The 16550-nt window shown below is 56.1% G+C and overlaps 1 protein-coding gene across 7 annotated transcripts in view; it reads right to left on the bottom strand.

Annotated features, from left to right (window-relative positions):
• The window catches only part of LOC140902128 (RAC-beta serine/threonine-protein kinase), a 51245-nt gene that overhangs the window by 16904 nt on the left and 17791 nt on the right, over positions 1 to 16550 (bottom strand). For 2 of the 7 annotated variants that reach the window (XM_073321852.1, XM_073321853.1), the window contains exon 1: positions 16154 to 16298. The exons of 3 other annotated variants lie outside the window; for them this stretch is intronic. Coding sequence is in view for 1 of the 4 variants with exons in the window: in XM_073321855.1 (XP_073177956.1) it covers positions 653 to 821 (169 nt within the window). In the remaining 3 variants the exon portion in view is untranslated. 2 more of the 7 variants (XM_073321857.1, XM_073321855.1) reach the window with 2 other exon arrangements.

The following is a 16550-nucleotide window of genomic DNA, read 5'->3' as shown; positions in this document are numbered from 1 at the left end:
ATTTGCCATCGCAGAATTCACTGGATGTCCAGACAAAGCTGTGGATGGAGCTCCCACGAACGCCACCACTAAAGATCCAGTGTCGCTCGCCACGGGGACCGAATCCGCCCCCCTCCACCCACAGGACTGAGCACACGGCAGCGAGAGTCTTCACACCAGTGCCTGCCCCCGTGAGCTTACAAACCAAACCAAGAAGGCAGACGGGGGGGGGGGGGGGTGATCGGAGATGCCCTTCCTCTGGTCCCCCAGTGCCCTCTTCTCCGCGCCGTGCACAGACACAGCTCTCCCGTGAAGACAGAAAGGCAGTATCAGTAGGAAACCGCCCCACTGGGTATCATTAAAAACTCCCCCGCTACATGGATGTGGTCTCCATGTGGTCTCCGTAAACACAGGCCCCGGGGATCAGAGCCCTGTTTGCAGGGAGAGCCCAGCTACCTGCTCAGGCAGCCAGCGAGGTGTTTACCTCTGTTTCCAGCGACCCTTATCTCCCCGCAGCACCATGTGCTACCATCACAGGTGATCAAAAGCCTTGGAGATAAGAGGCACTAATCGCACATGCTCAGATCAAAGACGCTGGCGGGGAAAACACACACGCTCCACAGGCAAGAGCCCTTACAAAACAAACAGCTGGAGAAAAATTAATCCACGTCACCTGACAGGACTTGCGGGGCGGCAGGCTGGAGCAGCAGCTGACGGGCAGAGAGGGGGCGGCTGGAGGCGGCAGGGCTAGGGATAGTCTTGGAACCCCACGGGGCCCACGCTGGACAGGTGAGGCTGTGGCTGGCACAGAGCCAGGACCGTTGCCCGAGAGCGCTTGCCATCACTTCCGCTCGGGCGCGGAGGAGTGTCCGTTGTGCAGGCTGGTCAGGAAAACTCCTGCTGGCAACCGGGTTGAACCACCCCAGCGCTGATTCCAGGTCCAGGCCTCTGCACTGCTCCCCAAGGGGGAGCTCGGGGCTCACCCAGCCCAGGGTTTGACACCTTTGCCGACAGCACCCCTTGCCAAGCCCTCCCCCTCTCGAGCGCAGCCCGGCTCTGGGAACAGACCACTAGTGACGGTGCGCGAGGAGCGCCAAGTGCCGGGAGTTGCCAGGCCGCTCGGCACGCCTGCTGGATCTGTCGTCATTCCAGCAAGCCCAGGAACCCTGCAGCGCCCGGCCCCAGTGCCAGGGCCCCGCACTGCAGGAGCTCGGCTATTAGGATCAGCGCGCTCGGCCGGGGAGCCGCTCGCTCCACGATGGAGTGGCGAGGCAGGGAAATCAGGGTGCTCCAGGAGAGGCAGCTGTACCACTCGAACCCGCGAAAGGGCGCTTCCCTAGGCCAGGCTGGAGCCCGGCGCGGTGTAGGGTCACGAGACCCGCGCAGGAAGGTAAAAACGTACAGGCACAGCGCCGGGCTTCCACGGCCCAGCAACAGCACCACCGGCTCCTGGGTCTCCAGTCACTTTGGGCCTGGGCCTGCCTCCCCATGCCATGCCTTGGACACGCCTTTTCAACTCAGCACGACACCGGGCTGGTGGAGCAGAGGGATCCTCTCCCCCCACATCAGCGATCAAAGCGTGACAGGCTCCCTCGCCCCGGACTAGCTACTTCGGTTGAGTGACCACGCAGCGTGAGCCGCCAAAGCCGGGGAGTTCACACGCTCTGCTTCAGTCCTAGCTCCGCCCAAGCTAGCAGCCCCGGCAAACAGCAGGACTGAAGTAGGAAAAGTACGCACCATGGTCATCGGAAGGACAGGACTAGAATGAACAGAGACAAGGGTTGAAATAAAACTTCAGGTCACTAGAAAGGCGGCTATCCCAGTGTTGCAGGGTGTAAAGCTGCCCCATCTACCCTGGCTATTTCTGATGCCCTCGCATATCCGTGCTTTCCTGGAACCACTCAGGAATGGCCAATCACAGAACACCCCGCTAATTTTCAACACCCGCTGTGCTGCTCACTGTCCCCTTTCCTTACAACTCAGCTGCTCCTCATACGGGCCTCGCCATCCGGCTTCTCCCACGTCCCTGCTGCCATTTGGGGACGGGAAATTGCAGAGGGAAGTTCATGTGGAGACGCGAAGGGTGAAACGTCACGCCGCTGGCGGTCTGCTTTGGTTCCAGGGCCGCCTGAATAGGAGCAAGTGGAGCCAGGACAGGGCCCCAGAAAGCTCCAGCCCATTCAGCAGAAGAGGTCAGATCGCCTGCCAAGAGTTCCTTGGTGTTGAAGACCTGTTGGAGCTTGGGCATGCTGCCCCCTAGCCAGCTCTCCTATTCAACTCGAGTGCCCGCCAGTGCGCACCCCTCTCGGGAACTGGGGTTCCTCACTCGTGCCCTATCACAGACATGCGTCGCCCGCTCTCTGCTGGCCGGGCTGAAGAAGGGATCCTACTTGCCCTGTTTTCCTCGGAGATCTGACCAGCCCAGACGCTTGGCCAGAGCTCTCTGCTCCCATCTCTGCAGCCTGTCCTCCCGCTCGGGAGCGAAGCCCACACATCTGGACTCACCCAGAACAGCCACTGGGGTAACTGAGGTTGGAGACCAGGGGACCAAAGCTCGCCCCGTAAGACCAAACTGGCAAATGCCCAAGAGGCAACGTGTAATATTGCGACCCAATGCCAGGCCAGCCTGTGGGCGTACAGGCAGCTGCGCCCATTTGGAAATACCCGACAGGCACTTCAGCAATATTTAGCCCGAGGCAATCACAGGGGCTTTTCAAACAGATCTGCCAAACTCCTGAGTGAGGCACCCTGGACACAGGCAAAGAGAGCAGGAGACATGCCAGCGCGTTTGGGAAGGGATTGGCCTAAGGCCTGAGCGGGCGGCAGCCAAAGGGCCGGACTCCAGCACTTCAAGCTTCCAGTTCGATGCGCCGACTGTCTCCCGGTTTTACAGAACGGAACCTCAGAGAATTATGGTCCACACACCAGCAGACAGCGAGCGGGCCGGGTGCGGGCTGCATGCGGCCACAGAAATGCCACACTTCTCCCTGCGTGCTCCAGGCCTGAGCTAAATAAACCCTGCACAAATAAGGCGATTTAATCTACATGTATTTTCATTGGCAAAACTGAACAGAAACAAGACTGGGAGAAAGACGACATCACTCTGACCCCAGCAGACAAGTTTATACAGAACTATGATTGCAATCCTAGCTAACAAACAAAGCCAGCGTTGCAACTGGATTTCACTCATTTACATAACAGTGCTAAAGGTCCAGCAATAACAGCATCTTCCCGTCTTGTGACCTGTGGCACAGAGGGCCCTGTCTCGGCATAAGACAAGAGAAAGAAGCCACTGCAGCTGCTGACCCCAGATGCTCCCACGCAGCGCAAGTGCGAGGCTGCGAACGCATACCCGGGTCTTCCTCCCGCACAAGGCGAAAGGTATTTGCAATAGGCTAGAACGCAGGCGAATGGACGGCAGCTGGAAAGACAGAGCCATGTGATTAGGGGACAGCAAACAAAGTGAACCTGGTGGCATATGGAGAGAATCGATTTCCAAAAGGAACCATCCCCTTGCCCAGACGACTTCAGAGGATCCTGTTGGCACCAGAACGTAACCCTTTCCCTGAGTGACCTAGTTAGAGGCGTCCTGTCGGTCTGCGAGAAACCCCCCGGGGAATAGTTTATAATGAACAATGTGTGGGTGAAACAGGCCAGACCAACAGCCCGGTGGCTTACTGCACCCTTGGCAGAAGAACTGACTTCCTGGAAGCGCCCATTCGCGCCTCTTGTTTTCCCCACCAACGACTTCTTTGGAGCTTGGCAGAGAGGTGGCGTCAAGCCCACAGCCTGGCTGGGCTCGCTTTGATTTAATAAGAACCCCTAGCTTTTCATCCAGAGAGCTCAAAGCTCTTTACAAAGAAGGAAAGTAGCATCATCCCTGTTCGTAGAGGGGAAACTGAGGCACAGGGACAGGAAGTGGCTCGCCCACAGTGATGCAGTGGGCCAACGGCAGAGCTAGAACAGGACCCAGGTCTGCTGAGTCCCAGTCCAGAGCTCCACGCAGCCCTCCTCTTAAATTCCACTAGCAGCGCCGGTCAGACGAACGGCAAACGTGGATCCTCACCTACCAGTAACATGCCCTTCACCTGGCCATCTCCAAGCACAGGAGGTAACATTACCTCCATCCCAGGGCCGCAGGCCAAGGCAAGGAGAGGCTAAAAAACAATGTTCCTCCGAGAAGAGCCTGGAGCTCAGGACTGAGCAAACGTTGTGGCTCTAGCTAGAGACAAGATGCAGTTCCAGCATAAGCGTAAATTTTAGCAGATTAACCACCATATTATCAAGGGCTGGAATTTCTGTAGGGTCCCACAGGTTCTCAGAGTGGCCACAAAGCCTGCAAACTGCCAGCTGGCGCGGGTACACCCGCCAATAGAAACCATTTGGGGAATGCCAACAATTCTGAGGAGTTGGGAGCGATTCTGAGCCCGCAGGTGGAAAGCACTGTGGGACACGGCACAACGGTGAGGATCCACCTTCCAATGAACATCATATGCCTTTAACAGTGACTAGATCACCTGTATTTGTGACTGCCGCATGCTCAGACCAAGCTGGAGCCAAGAGAACAGCAGAGACAGACCAGACCTTTGCAGATAAACCATGGCTGGCTCTGACCCAGAGGGAGAAAACTAACCCTTTCTCCAGCTGTCTTCGGTGTAAGGCCATGGGGTCTGGGAATGCCCCCACCAGATGACACAGGGTAAGGTTTTCAGACGGGTCAAAGTCACTTATGAGCCAAAGCCCCACTGACCTTCCTGCTGGCTCCTCACTCATTTAGATGCTTCTGAAACGTCTCCCCCAAAGTCTCTTCCCTGAGGAGTTTGCAATCTAAGAGCGGCTCGGATCGACCCGTCACCTGACCCGTCCTCACCGCTCCGCAATAAGTGCCATCAAAGCCCAGGGTTCCACACACGCTCCTCAGGGACAGAACAAGCAGTGGAAAGTGTCGACGTCCAGCAGCATCCTGAGAGCGGAGCTGATCAGCTTACCCCTGGGGAGCATTACGCCCCTTAGCACAAGAAATGCTCGAGGCATTTGGATCCACCCTGGGATTCGGTGACTTTACTGGGCAGCCACATGCAATGGGAGAGAGCAAAGTGATGTCCGGGCAGGCAGCGTCCCTGCTCAGACGCGCCAGCTCTCGCCTGCCAGGACCGCGGTGAGAGTGACCCTGCGACCTTTAGAAGTAAGTGAGGAGAAGCCAGGCAGCACGAGCCTTGGAGCCTCAGGGGATGCGATCACTTCACGGTGGCCACTCGAGCACTTCTTCAGACTCCGAACTCAGCGCTGGCCGGGGTTGGCGGGCTCCTGCAGGAGAGCAGGTGAGGAGCCTTTCACCTGGAGGTCACCAGCTGGAAACTGAGTGAGCTCAGCAGCAGCCAGGCCGGCACCGCCATCCAATGGCAGGCTGACAGGCCCCCCCACCCCAGAGGGCCAGACTTGCCAGTCACCTCCTGGAGCGGGGAAGGGCTAAACGGGCTGCAGAACCTGAGCTCCTCCTGTCCTTCTCTCTCACTCACACACACCCAGCTCTGACCAGCAGATCTCAGAGCGCTTTGGGGGACCCCATCCCGGTGCATGCGTAAGCTTCTCCCTGCTACTACAAGGGCTGTATCCTGGAGATTTTGGGCCCCAGGAGGGTCGATCCAGCACCTTCCATTATCCCTCTGCTCACTTTCGCTAGATCAGCTTCCCCTGGCACCCCCAGTTCCTTGCCGGGGAACAGCCAGAGCCCAACGGTGGTTACAGTGCCACCAGAGATGCCTGGAGTCTTAAGCTGAAAATCCGTCTCGGGGTAGAAGGACTGCCCTCCCTACCCAATCCCTGAGAAAGCCAGGCTGGCTCGTGGCACTAGGTGTAGCTCGCCAGAACCAGCACGTGACACTGCTGAGTGAGAGCTCCGCTTCGGGGCCTGCCTTCTGGGTGATCGTAAGTTTCCCTGCTGGCCTGGAGATAGGAATGGGCCAGGTGTGAAAGGACGGCTCTTCTGAGAAGGTTCGCTGCAGCTGCATGACGGAAGGAGCGCCCAGTGGTTAGCACATTAGTCGGGGACTTGGCAGAGCCAGCTTCAAGTCCCTGCTAAGACGCTGTCTTCCTGTCTGACCTCAGCGCACCAGGGTCTCCGTTATTCAGCTGCTTCCCAGGCCCAGTGGGAGAAAAACCCATCTATTAAAGATGGCGAGTTGCAGACTTGCTGGGGCCCCGGGGCCATGTGAGAACACCAGAGAGAGGCAAGGGACAGCAAACAGACAGATGCAGCAGGGACTGGCCTATCGATTTTCTGACTGAGCCTTCAGTACTTTAGACCCTTGCTCTGAATGCTCAGTCCGGCAGGTCACAGGTGCCCGGGTCGGCGTGCATGGACAGCACCTGTCTCCGCAGAGCCCTGCCCTCCGGCAGAGATTCTGCACAGGACTGGAATGCAAACAGCATAGGTTTGGGGCTGGGGCACTAGGCCTTGCGGGCACGCCCACAGAAAGCTTGGTTCACTGGAAATAAAGCCGTTGCTTCAGCGACTTTGAGGCTGGAGGAACCATTAAATTGAAGAGTCTGACCTCTCGCTCAGTGCAGGCCAGAAAACTGCCCCCAGGCATCCCCGCTTCCAGCTGGTTGAGCGGGAGCAGATCTAAATGAGCAGGATTTTCGATACTGCCTCTCTGTGCATTTTCCGAGCTAAGGCCCAGGAGTCCAGAGCATCATCCCCTTGGGGAGGTCGGCTCTTCACTCGGGGCCTCAGTTTCTGTCAAACGGGACTTACGTTAGGAACCTAACCTCCCTGAGCAGCACTGGAAGGGTTAAATACTTGCAAAGTGCTCTGAGATCCTCAGCTAAAAGTAAAATATATTCCATATTCATGGAGAACAGGTCCATCAATGGTTACAAGCCAAGAGGGTTAGAGACAACCCCACGCTCTGGGAGGACCTAAAGCTCTGAGGGCCAGAAGCTGGGACTGGACGCCAGGGGATGGATCACTCGATAATTGCCCTGTTCTGTTCATTCCCTCTGAAGCATCTGGCACTGGATTGATTGGTGGCTTTAATGTCAGAGGTGGGGCGGGAATCAGCTCCCAGCAGCAAAGGGCTAATACTCGGTGGTGCAAGGCGAGATCTCGAAGAGAGACTGACATGCAGTGCTCTACAAAGAGGGGCCAGTGGAGCAGCTCAGATGCAGACAGGTCTGCTACAGACTAGCCAGAAGGGGTCTCTGCTCGGTACCGTCCCACCGGGGCACTGTGGGGAGTGATGCTGCCGCTCAGACGCAGCTCTGGTCCGCCCCCCTAACCCCGTCCCCACCCCAGAGGGGGGCAGGGAGGCCAGCCTGTTGACTAGCTGGCTGTGAGACTCAGCTAAGTACACACTAGGTTGTTTACTCCTTTCAGGATGTGCAGAACGGGGAGAAGCAGAGGAGTGGCTAGGATGGAAGTGTATAAAGCAAAGCTCTCCGGCAGAGAACAGTCCTAACCTGTCGGGACCCACAAGAGACCCCAGGCTCCCTGCAGAACCTTGGGGTGGCATCCCGTGCCAGGGGAGCGTAAGCGTCCCTGGGAAACAATGCCCCTTCTCTTCTCAGGCACCCGCCCAGCCTGTCTGCGGATTGGCACAGCCCCTCCCCAGGTTTACGTTTGCCAGACACTGGAACAAAAGGCTCAGTAAACATTAGCTATTCCACTTGGTTGTCTGACATCTGACATCCTTCGGCAAACCGCTCCGGTGGCTCAAGAACTACAAACAAGTGCTTATTGCATCCGATCAAATGCACTTATACACCATGGATTTGGCTTGCTGGGCCACACCGACGTCCCAGCGGGAGCAGGGAGATCATCCGTACCGTTCCGGTACACAGCAGAGTAGAGGGATGGGCGAGCCACGTACACTGGGGCACAACCCCCTGAAAGACCCAACAAGTATCTCCACCAATCCACACAGCGAGGGATGAGTTTTACCCTGTGCGCGCGCGAGACGGTTCAGTTCACCACACATCACCACATCCTGTATTTCTGCCGAGTCTAGTATTTTGGCTGGTCAAACATCAACAAGAGAAAAGGAGGCCCCCGAAGTAAGAGAAAACCACATGTGCCGGGGTGACAGAGCTCCAGCCCCAATGTGGCCTTGATTTCACCTTTGAGATACGTGTAACGGGCTGCGTTCACCTGTGTCAAAAGATGCCTGGTGGGGGGGACGAGGGGGTTCCCAGTGACTCATTGCTGGAAAACAAGCTAGAGGGAAATAACACACATCTACAGCTTCTCCACTGAACATGCAGCTCCTCCCGCCTCGGTGCGCTCCCCGCTGCGCCGGCTAGTCTGGCAGACTACGATTTCCCGGAGAACCTAGGTTATTAGCCATGACTTTGGCACTAGGCATGGCATCGTTCAGTCGGGGTGTCTCACTGGCACTACGATCGCACGGCCAAGTCTCAGAGGGGCACCGTACTCATTGTCCCAAAGCACCTACAATCCAAACAGACAAAACAGAAGCAAGATCACGACCCCCCCCCCAGTTGCCAGAGGGAGAAGTGAGGACCAGAGGTTGGAGTGACGTGGGAAGAGCACGGCAGAGTGACAGATGAACCTGCATTTCATTCTGTAGCCAAGTTTTTTTAAAAAAAACAACATGTTTTATGTAGGGGCCACATCCGATCTGAGAGTCAGGACTCCTGTGTTCTATTTCTAAAACCACTACTGGCTTTGGCAAGTCACTGCACCTCCATGCCTCTCTTTCTCCAGCCGTAAAATGGGGATAGCAATTTCCCAAGCTCAGAGGGATTACAAAGTCTCAAGTCAGCCTGGAACAAAGTGCAGGATCGTGGCTTTCAATATCTCAAAAGCACCAGGCTCCTGACATGAAAGGTGCAAAGGAAATTTTAACTGTCGTGTTGCTTGACTTAACACTCAAGCTGTACCAAACTCATGAGCCCAGTGGATTTTTTTTTTTAACAGTAAGATAAAGGATAAACAGCCCTGCCAGCACAAAGCATTCTAAAACCTTGAGAAAGGCCCACCAAAAATCATGGAATTGGTTTAAGTTACACAAGTATACAAAATAACAGACATTGGGTTATTTTGATTTGCTTTCTGGGTCACGTTTTCAAGTGCTTCTCCACAGCCACAAGGGCTAGGAACTTATTTTAGTTTAAATGAAGGCCAAGATAATCACCAAATCTTGACTCCAGGAGCTGGGGATTGATGGAACATGGCAAACCTCACAAGAGTTGGCAGCACTGTATGAGAACCCCACACCTTATGGAGACTTCACTACTCCCCAGCGCTGAGTAGGGCTGTTACAGGCACCGCGTGCTGTTCATGGTAATACAGCCAACACGAGATAGAGGTAAACGCCAGCACACGGCCCGGGACAAGCAGAATCTGAGCCTTCCATTCCATCACTGAGCTCCATCAAACATCACTTCCTGGAAGCCTGAAACAAAAATCTTTCATACTTTCATTTTGTAACCCCCCCCCGAAAAACCACAGACTAACCCAAGGGAAGAAAAAAACAACAACAGGCCACACTACAGGTTCCCCGGAGGTCCCGATTAACACCTTGCAGAACTGAAAGCCACACTGACTGATGGCTTGTCTGGATGTCACCAAAGCACCGACACTGAGCGTGATCATGAACAGCAGCTTCGAGCGAGACCAGGACGCGCATGCTTCCCCTTCCTCTGTCACGAATCTGAGCATTAGCATCACGACCAGGGAACTAGGAGACAAAGCAATTCCTGCAGCACACCTCCAGAAAGTATACATGCGCCATTTCCAACAGAAATCTGAGCTGCAGACAAAGGGCAGATTTAAGAAACGCTTTAGACATACATATTAATCACCCCATTTATATGGATGGGATAACTGATGAAGAGATCAAGTGACCTGACAAATTCATAGGAAGACTTAGGCCTTGTATCTTCAAAGTTGCTTCAGTTTAAAAGCATGATTTTAAACTGGTCCCATTAAATTGATGTGAACTCCAGTGTGGACATTCTTAATTAGATTTAAACCCGGTTTATACAGATTTTGCTTAACTCTATTCCTAAAAATCGAAACAAGCAGAGTTTAAGAGTGTTCACAGAGGGGTTTGCACCCCAGTTCAAAGTCAAAGTGGGGCAACTCTGATACCAGACAAGGCTGCAGAGTCAAAGCCAGCCTTTGAACTTCAGAGTTCACAGCTCTTGGCTCTAGGTTTGCTTCACCACATCATGCATCCAATTAAGGAAAATATATAAATCTGCCTCTGCCAGACAGATTGCAGGGATGGGTGCAGACATGTGCAAAAGCCCGATGGAATCCATGTCAAGCCGTATGCAGGGGCCAGGGAGGATTTCTGTCTCAGAATAAGAAAGAAGGTTCAATACTGAATAAAACGAACCTAACACGGATGCTTTCTTTTGGATACAGAAGCTTGTCACCCAGTGGCACCCCCGGATGCTACACAGCTAATACTTGGCACTTCTGCTTGAGCATGGCATTTCCTTGGTTGGGTTTTAAAGGCTGCTTGGGTTGCTTGAATCGCTGCTCCTCACTTACTGTCAAACAGCCCATGCTCACTTCCAGGCAGTTGTAAAGCCTGGCATGAACTTTACAGAGGGGGAAGATGCTAGGAATAAAGGGATATCTGCTCACTAGCGAGCAGCAAGTCACTGGAGGTCATGGCTGCAGCATCAGCTGAGTCATCGGACATGGGCATGAATGACAGATGCCGACAACTCACAACAGGAAACGGACAATAGGCAGCGAGTTGGGGGCAGGCATGAGAGGGGCTAAGGAAGCACTTTGGCTAACGCAAAGGAGCAGCACCTCCCCTCTCGGCGTCCCTGGGAAGCAGAGGACACTGCTTCGCGGTTTTCTCAAAGTCTGCAAAGAGTCACTTTCCCTGTTCGAACCCTCCTCCGCAGCCCAAGGCAGCTGGACACGCTGCAGAGGGTTGGTTCTGTTTCTTGCCTCAGACAAACAGCGTCAGCACATTTCACCCTAAGGGCTGAGAACACAGGAGCTCAATCCCACAGGTGGGGAGCCACTCCTGGCCATCGGCAACCTGGAATTCCACAAGCAACTTCCATGGGACTCAGAGGTCTCTGGACCCACAGGCCTATGTCTGCAAAAAAAGCTTTGATGTTAAACACTCCAAGTGTTACTCCAGGAAGGGGAAGCAAGGCCTAGTTAAAGCATAAGGCTGGGAGCCAGGACTCCCCTGTCCAGCTCACGTCTGGGAGGGTGTGTGGGCTACGAGTCACAACACCGACTGGAACGGTGGCTAGACACTACCAGCAACAGGCAAGATTTGTGGCTTCTGTGATGCCCTGGGTAGTCACTGTGCCTCACGCTCCCCATCTTTAAAGTGGGGCCAGCGACACTGACGCACCTGACGAGGACTCTGAGCGGCTGTTCCAGCTGCAAAGCAGAACACGCCCTATGCTGGCGAGTTACTGATTAGTCTCGGAGTTGCACTAGGACAGACATCCCCACAGCATTATTCAGCGAGTCCAGTACAAGTGTTCAACACAGGTAAACATGCGGTTACCATCTCCTCCGACTGCACCCGCCCTGAGCACCTGCCCACTCGTTAGTACTGATGACCTAAGAACCCAAGCAATGACAGGGACCAAACAAGGGCCAGGTCTACCCTCAAACGTTGAGTCGACCGAGCGCTGTCGCTTGGGGGTATGAAAAATCCACACACCCCAGCGATGCAGTTAAGCCGACCTACCCCCCCCCCCCCCCCCCAGTGCAGACAGCGCTAGGTCAATGGAAGAATTCTTCTCTTGATTTAGCTCCCGCCTTGCAGGGAGGTGGACTTTCTGTGACCACAGGAGAAGCCCTCCCATCACCGCAGTAAGCGTCTACATTGACGTGCTGCTGTAGGGTTTCAAGTCTCGCCAAGCGCCACGTGTCATTTCTGACTGGTCACATCACAGGACAAGTTTGTTTTCTAAGTCAGCTTCTCAGGACCATTAATAGACATGCCTCCTCCTGCACCTGCCCGTCAGATAAAGGGACTTCCACCGGGAAAGCAAGCCACCCACACCTCTCCCTTCGAACAGCGCCGAACAGAACGACAACTGAACTGCCCCAAGGGGATTACCCCACTAACCCATTATTTCAGATCGGCTGGAATGACCGCATGTCTCTGCACCTTGGTTCCAAGCTCACTTCCTGATCAAATCCAGAGCCGTGGAGATGGGGATGCCTCACTAGCACTGGCCTGGTAACCCACTGACAGATAACGGTAGGTACAATTCATACCACACACGTAGCAGCCGTGGTTTACATTCCTCTGGAAAGACAATGCTCCTACAGAGCGTCAATAACCCGCAAGCTCAGACCACACAGCATGTGCAGGCTGATATGCAGAGTGCAGGGGCAGGCGAATTCCTGGGGGCGGGGCAGGACAGGTATTTGGAAATGATCCTGTGCACAGACCTGCACAAAGTTCCTACGAACAAAACTGCATCGTTTAGAAAGGGAGGGTCTATTTTCCCATTTACTCCTTGTCCTGAAAATTCACCCACCCTAATCGCCAAGTCTGCTGAGCAGTTCTGGCCCCAAATTGATCACAAGTGGCTCCATGCTGCAACAGGGAACATTTCTGAAAAATGTCGTAATCTGACCTTGAACCTGTTCTCTGATTAAAGCACATTTCTGTTCTCCAGACAGAAACATCTTTCATTACAATTCTTCCTTTGGCTCAGTGCTCCGCGCAAGATACAGGGCTTCTCAGCAGGTTCCCAGGTATCCGCTAGTTAATGGTAATAAGTAATCACAGCACATGGCCTTTCTACAGCCCTTGTGTCAAACAATCTCACAGCTTTCCACACATTAAGCAATCCAGGCACCTCTCCTTGGGAGGCAGATGTTAACCCCCGATGGTAAAATTAAGATGGGACAAGCCATGTGACCTTGGGCAAATCAAATCAGTGGCAGAGCTGGAAATAGAACCCAGGAGTCCTGGCCTTTAGACTTCACCATCTAACCATTAGACGTCATTCCTCTCCCAGGCCTGGGGATAGAACCCAGGAGTCCTGGCTCCCAGCCCCCCTGCTTTAACAATTAGACACCACTCGCCTCCCAGAGTGGGGACAGAACCCGGGAGTTCTGACTTCCATTCCCTGTTCTATTAGACCAGACTCATTTCCCGGACAGCTGTCATGCTACCCCATGCTTCAGGAGGAGCGCGGGGAGGTGAGCCTTAGTAAAATGACCATGAAGAAGCTGTACAGATTTCAACAGTTTTACCTGTTCCAGTGGAAAACTGAGAATCCCCTCGTACATTCCGTCAGGAAGCCCTGATTGCCCGTTTCTCACCAGGCCAGCTCTGGTTACATGCTCAGCTCCTACTGGAAGGGGACAGTCTTGAATGAAAAGCAAACAACCGTAATTGCTTACAACTGAGCCTTGACTAAGTTTGGGGCAGACACTGCATCTGGCAAAGGAGAGCCTCTTCCCCACACGAACAGCCCCTTCACCTGAAATTCGCCTCTACTCTTCTCTGCAAGATTGCACTGCACCTCCTTACCCCCTTACAACTCCAGCCAGCAAAGCCGAAGGCTGGATAATTATCTGGAGAGCGGTGTTTTTAACCACCCTGCAAACACTGACAAAAGAGCGTTTTGCTCAAAAGCGTCCCACTGAAGTCATTGCCTTAGAGCAGACAGATGGACACAGTTAATCTTTGAGGCAGTGCAGTCCATTGGTGGCGGCGCTGGACCAGCAGTCAGAGAACCTTGCTCCCGTTCCCAGATCTGCCACTGCCCTGCTGCAACTTCAGCTGAGAAGTTATTTCGCCATTCTGGGCCTCAGCCGCCACTTGCACCCTGGGTCTATCTTGTCTTAGCATCTCCGCTGTTTGAGGCAGGGTCTGTCCAGCAGGATGGAGCTCTGACCTCAACTATAATCAAATCATATTGCCTACAAAAGTGATAGCATTAAAACATTTCTAGAGTGGGAAATCCAAGCAATCGAGTTCCAGGAAGCTAAGATTAAAAGCTCAGTATTAACTTAACCTCCCTTGTATTTTAAGGCCTATGGAAATCTGCTTTTCTATATTTTTCAATGCCAACACAAGCTGGGATTTCTAATACAACCTTATGTACAACGCAGAGCAAGATTGCACCTGCTGCCCAAAGCACAACGGAAGATGGAAACAACAAGGAGAACATCAACTGCCCACTTGCCAATTCTAACTTACCAGCAAGCAAGCAGACAAACCTGTTTTCAAAGCCCCGAATGCTATTCTGAGTTATTTTTAGTATATTGCCTTGTTTATTACCCAGCTTTCCCATATTGACAGCAAACCATACTGCTATCGAGGGATTCTGATGACAAGTAAGAATCCACAAGAGTGAAGAGCAAGTGGTTTTCAGCCCTGTCACTGGCATGCAGAGATAAAAATACAGCCCTACAACTTGCACAGTTTGGGTGTATTTTTAAGTGTTTATGGTTTCCAAGTGGCAATGAAAAACAGAAGCCAAACACTAGTTTCAAAGATTTGCATCTCTACGACGTCCTACATCCTGTCCTGTGGATAAAATGGCAAGGAGCAGATGCTTTCAAAGAAGTCTTAGTGACAAACAGCAAGACATTCTCGGTGTTTTGGAGGCACAAGTTACACAGGGATTCTCCAGGAGGAGACGACACCGTTTTGGGTCTCAGCATTGTCCCGTAAAGCACAAGGGTGAAAGCGCTAAGGACAGGTTCGTAACACACATTCCTAACAGGATATGCCCTTCCCCAGGGCCCCCACACTTTGTACCAACCACTGAGATTTTCAAAGGCGATCAGGGGAGGCAGGTGCCTGGGACTGGGGCAGGAGGGTACCGGTGTCACAGACACTCCAGCCCCGAACCTAGCAGGGCGTGGAGCCGCACAAGAGGAAGGGGTGCCCGGTGGCCTTTGAATAGGAAGGTGCCACCGAGAGCAGCCGGACAGGCAGAAGCTTGCGCTGGAGAAGGGTGACGGCGCAGGGGGGCGGGTGGCCGGAGAGCAGAATCACCTTCCAGAGCTGCCTCCCCCAGTTCCTCCCCCTGGAGAGAGAAACCCCAAGCCAGGGTCCCTGCTGAACTTTCAAGGGAGACCGCCCCCCAGCCCAGGCCCACCTCCCAGCCGGTACCCCCGGGGACAGACTCCCCCCCAGCCCGGGCCCCCCGGGGACAGACCCCCCCCTCCAGCCCATCCCCCTGGGGACAGACCCCCCCAGCCCGGGCCCCCCATCCCAGCCTGGGCCCCCCGGGGACAGACCCCCCCCAGCCCGGGCCCCCCCCAGCCCGTCCCCATGGGGACAGACCCCCCCCAGCTCGTCCCCATGGGGACAGACCCCCCCCAGCCCAGGCCCCCCTGGGGACAGACCCCCCCCAGCCCGGGCCCCCCTCCCAGCCGGTCCCCCTGGGGACAGACCCCCTCCCAGCCCGTCCCCCTGGGGACAGACCCCCCCCAGCCCAGGCCCCCCTGGGGATAGACCCAGCCCAGGCCCCCCTGGGGACAGACCCCCTCCCAGCCCGTCCCCCTGGGGACAGACCCCCCCCAGCCCAGGCCCCCCTGGGGATAGACCCAGCCCAGGCCCCCCTGGGGACAGACCCCCCCCCCCAGCCCGGGCCCCCCCCAGCTCGTCCCCCTGGGGACAGACCCCCCCCCCAGGCCGGGCCCCCCTGGGGACAGACCCCCCCCCCAGGCCGGGCCCCCCCACGCCCCCGGGGAGAGCCCCCCCCGCCCGGCCCGGGGGTTCGGGCCGGTTCCATCAGGGAGAAGGGGAACGGGGGGGGCTCCCTGCAGGTACCATGGCGGGGGGGGGGTGAGGACAGGGGCCCGGGCGGTACCATCGCGGGGAGGGGGCGCCAAGGCGGTACCGTGGCGGAGAGCCGGCAAGGGGCTTGGGCAGTACCACGGGGGGGCGGGGGGGCCAGGGCGGTTCCATCGCGGGGAGGGGGCGCCAAGGCGGTACCGTGGCGGAGAGCCGGCAGGGGGCTTGGGCAGTACCACGGGGGGGCGGGGGGGCCAGGGCGGTACCATCGCGGGAGGAGGCCCGGGCGGAACCGTGGCGGGGGAAGGAAGGCGGGGGGCCCGGGCGGTACTATCGCGCGGGTGCGGGCAGGGGGGCCCGGACGGTACCATCGCGGGGGGGGGGCAAGCTGGGGGCCCGGGCGGTACCATCGCGGGGGATCGCTCGGGGGGGGGCCGCCTCCCCACCTGTCACGGGCGCCCCGCGCTCCCTCGGCGGCTGCTGCTCATCCCGGTGCCGCCTCCCTCCCCGCGGGGCCCAGCTCCACCGCCGCGTCAGGCCCCGCAGCACCCGCGCTCCCGGAAACCCCGCCCCCCGGGTTCCAATACACCGGAAGCGGGGGTCGGGACGGGGCCCGCCCAGGGGCCGCACTGCGCAGAAACGGCGGGACAGGGCGCGCTGCGCATGCGGCCAAGCGGCATCGGCAGGCGGCGCCTGACTGCGCCTGCGCCGCACTGGAGCCCAGTGCGCATGCCCCCCGCCTCTCAGTCTACCACGTCCGCACGCTGGCAGCGCTTTGCAACCGCTGGTGGGCGGGGCGCCCTGAGAGCCCCGCCCTCTGGCCGCTGCATAGATTTGCATAGA

This window comes from Lepidochelys kempii, chromosome 23 (genome assembly GCF_965140265.1).
Source record: "Lepidochelys kempii isolate rLepKem1 chromosome 23, rLepKem1.hap2, whole genome shotgun sequence".
Taxonomy (NCBI): Eukaryota; Metazoa; Chordata; order Testudines; family Cheloniidae; genus Lepidochelys; species Lepidochelys kempii.
This window is presented reverse-complemented; position numbering and strand designations above follow the sequence as displayed.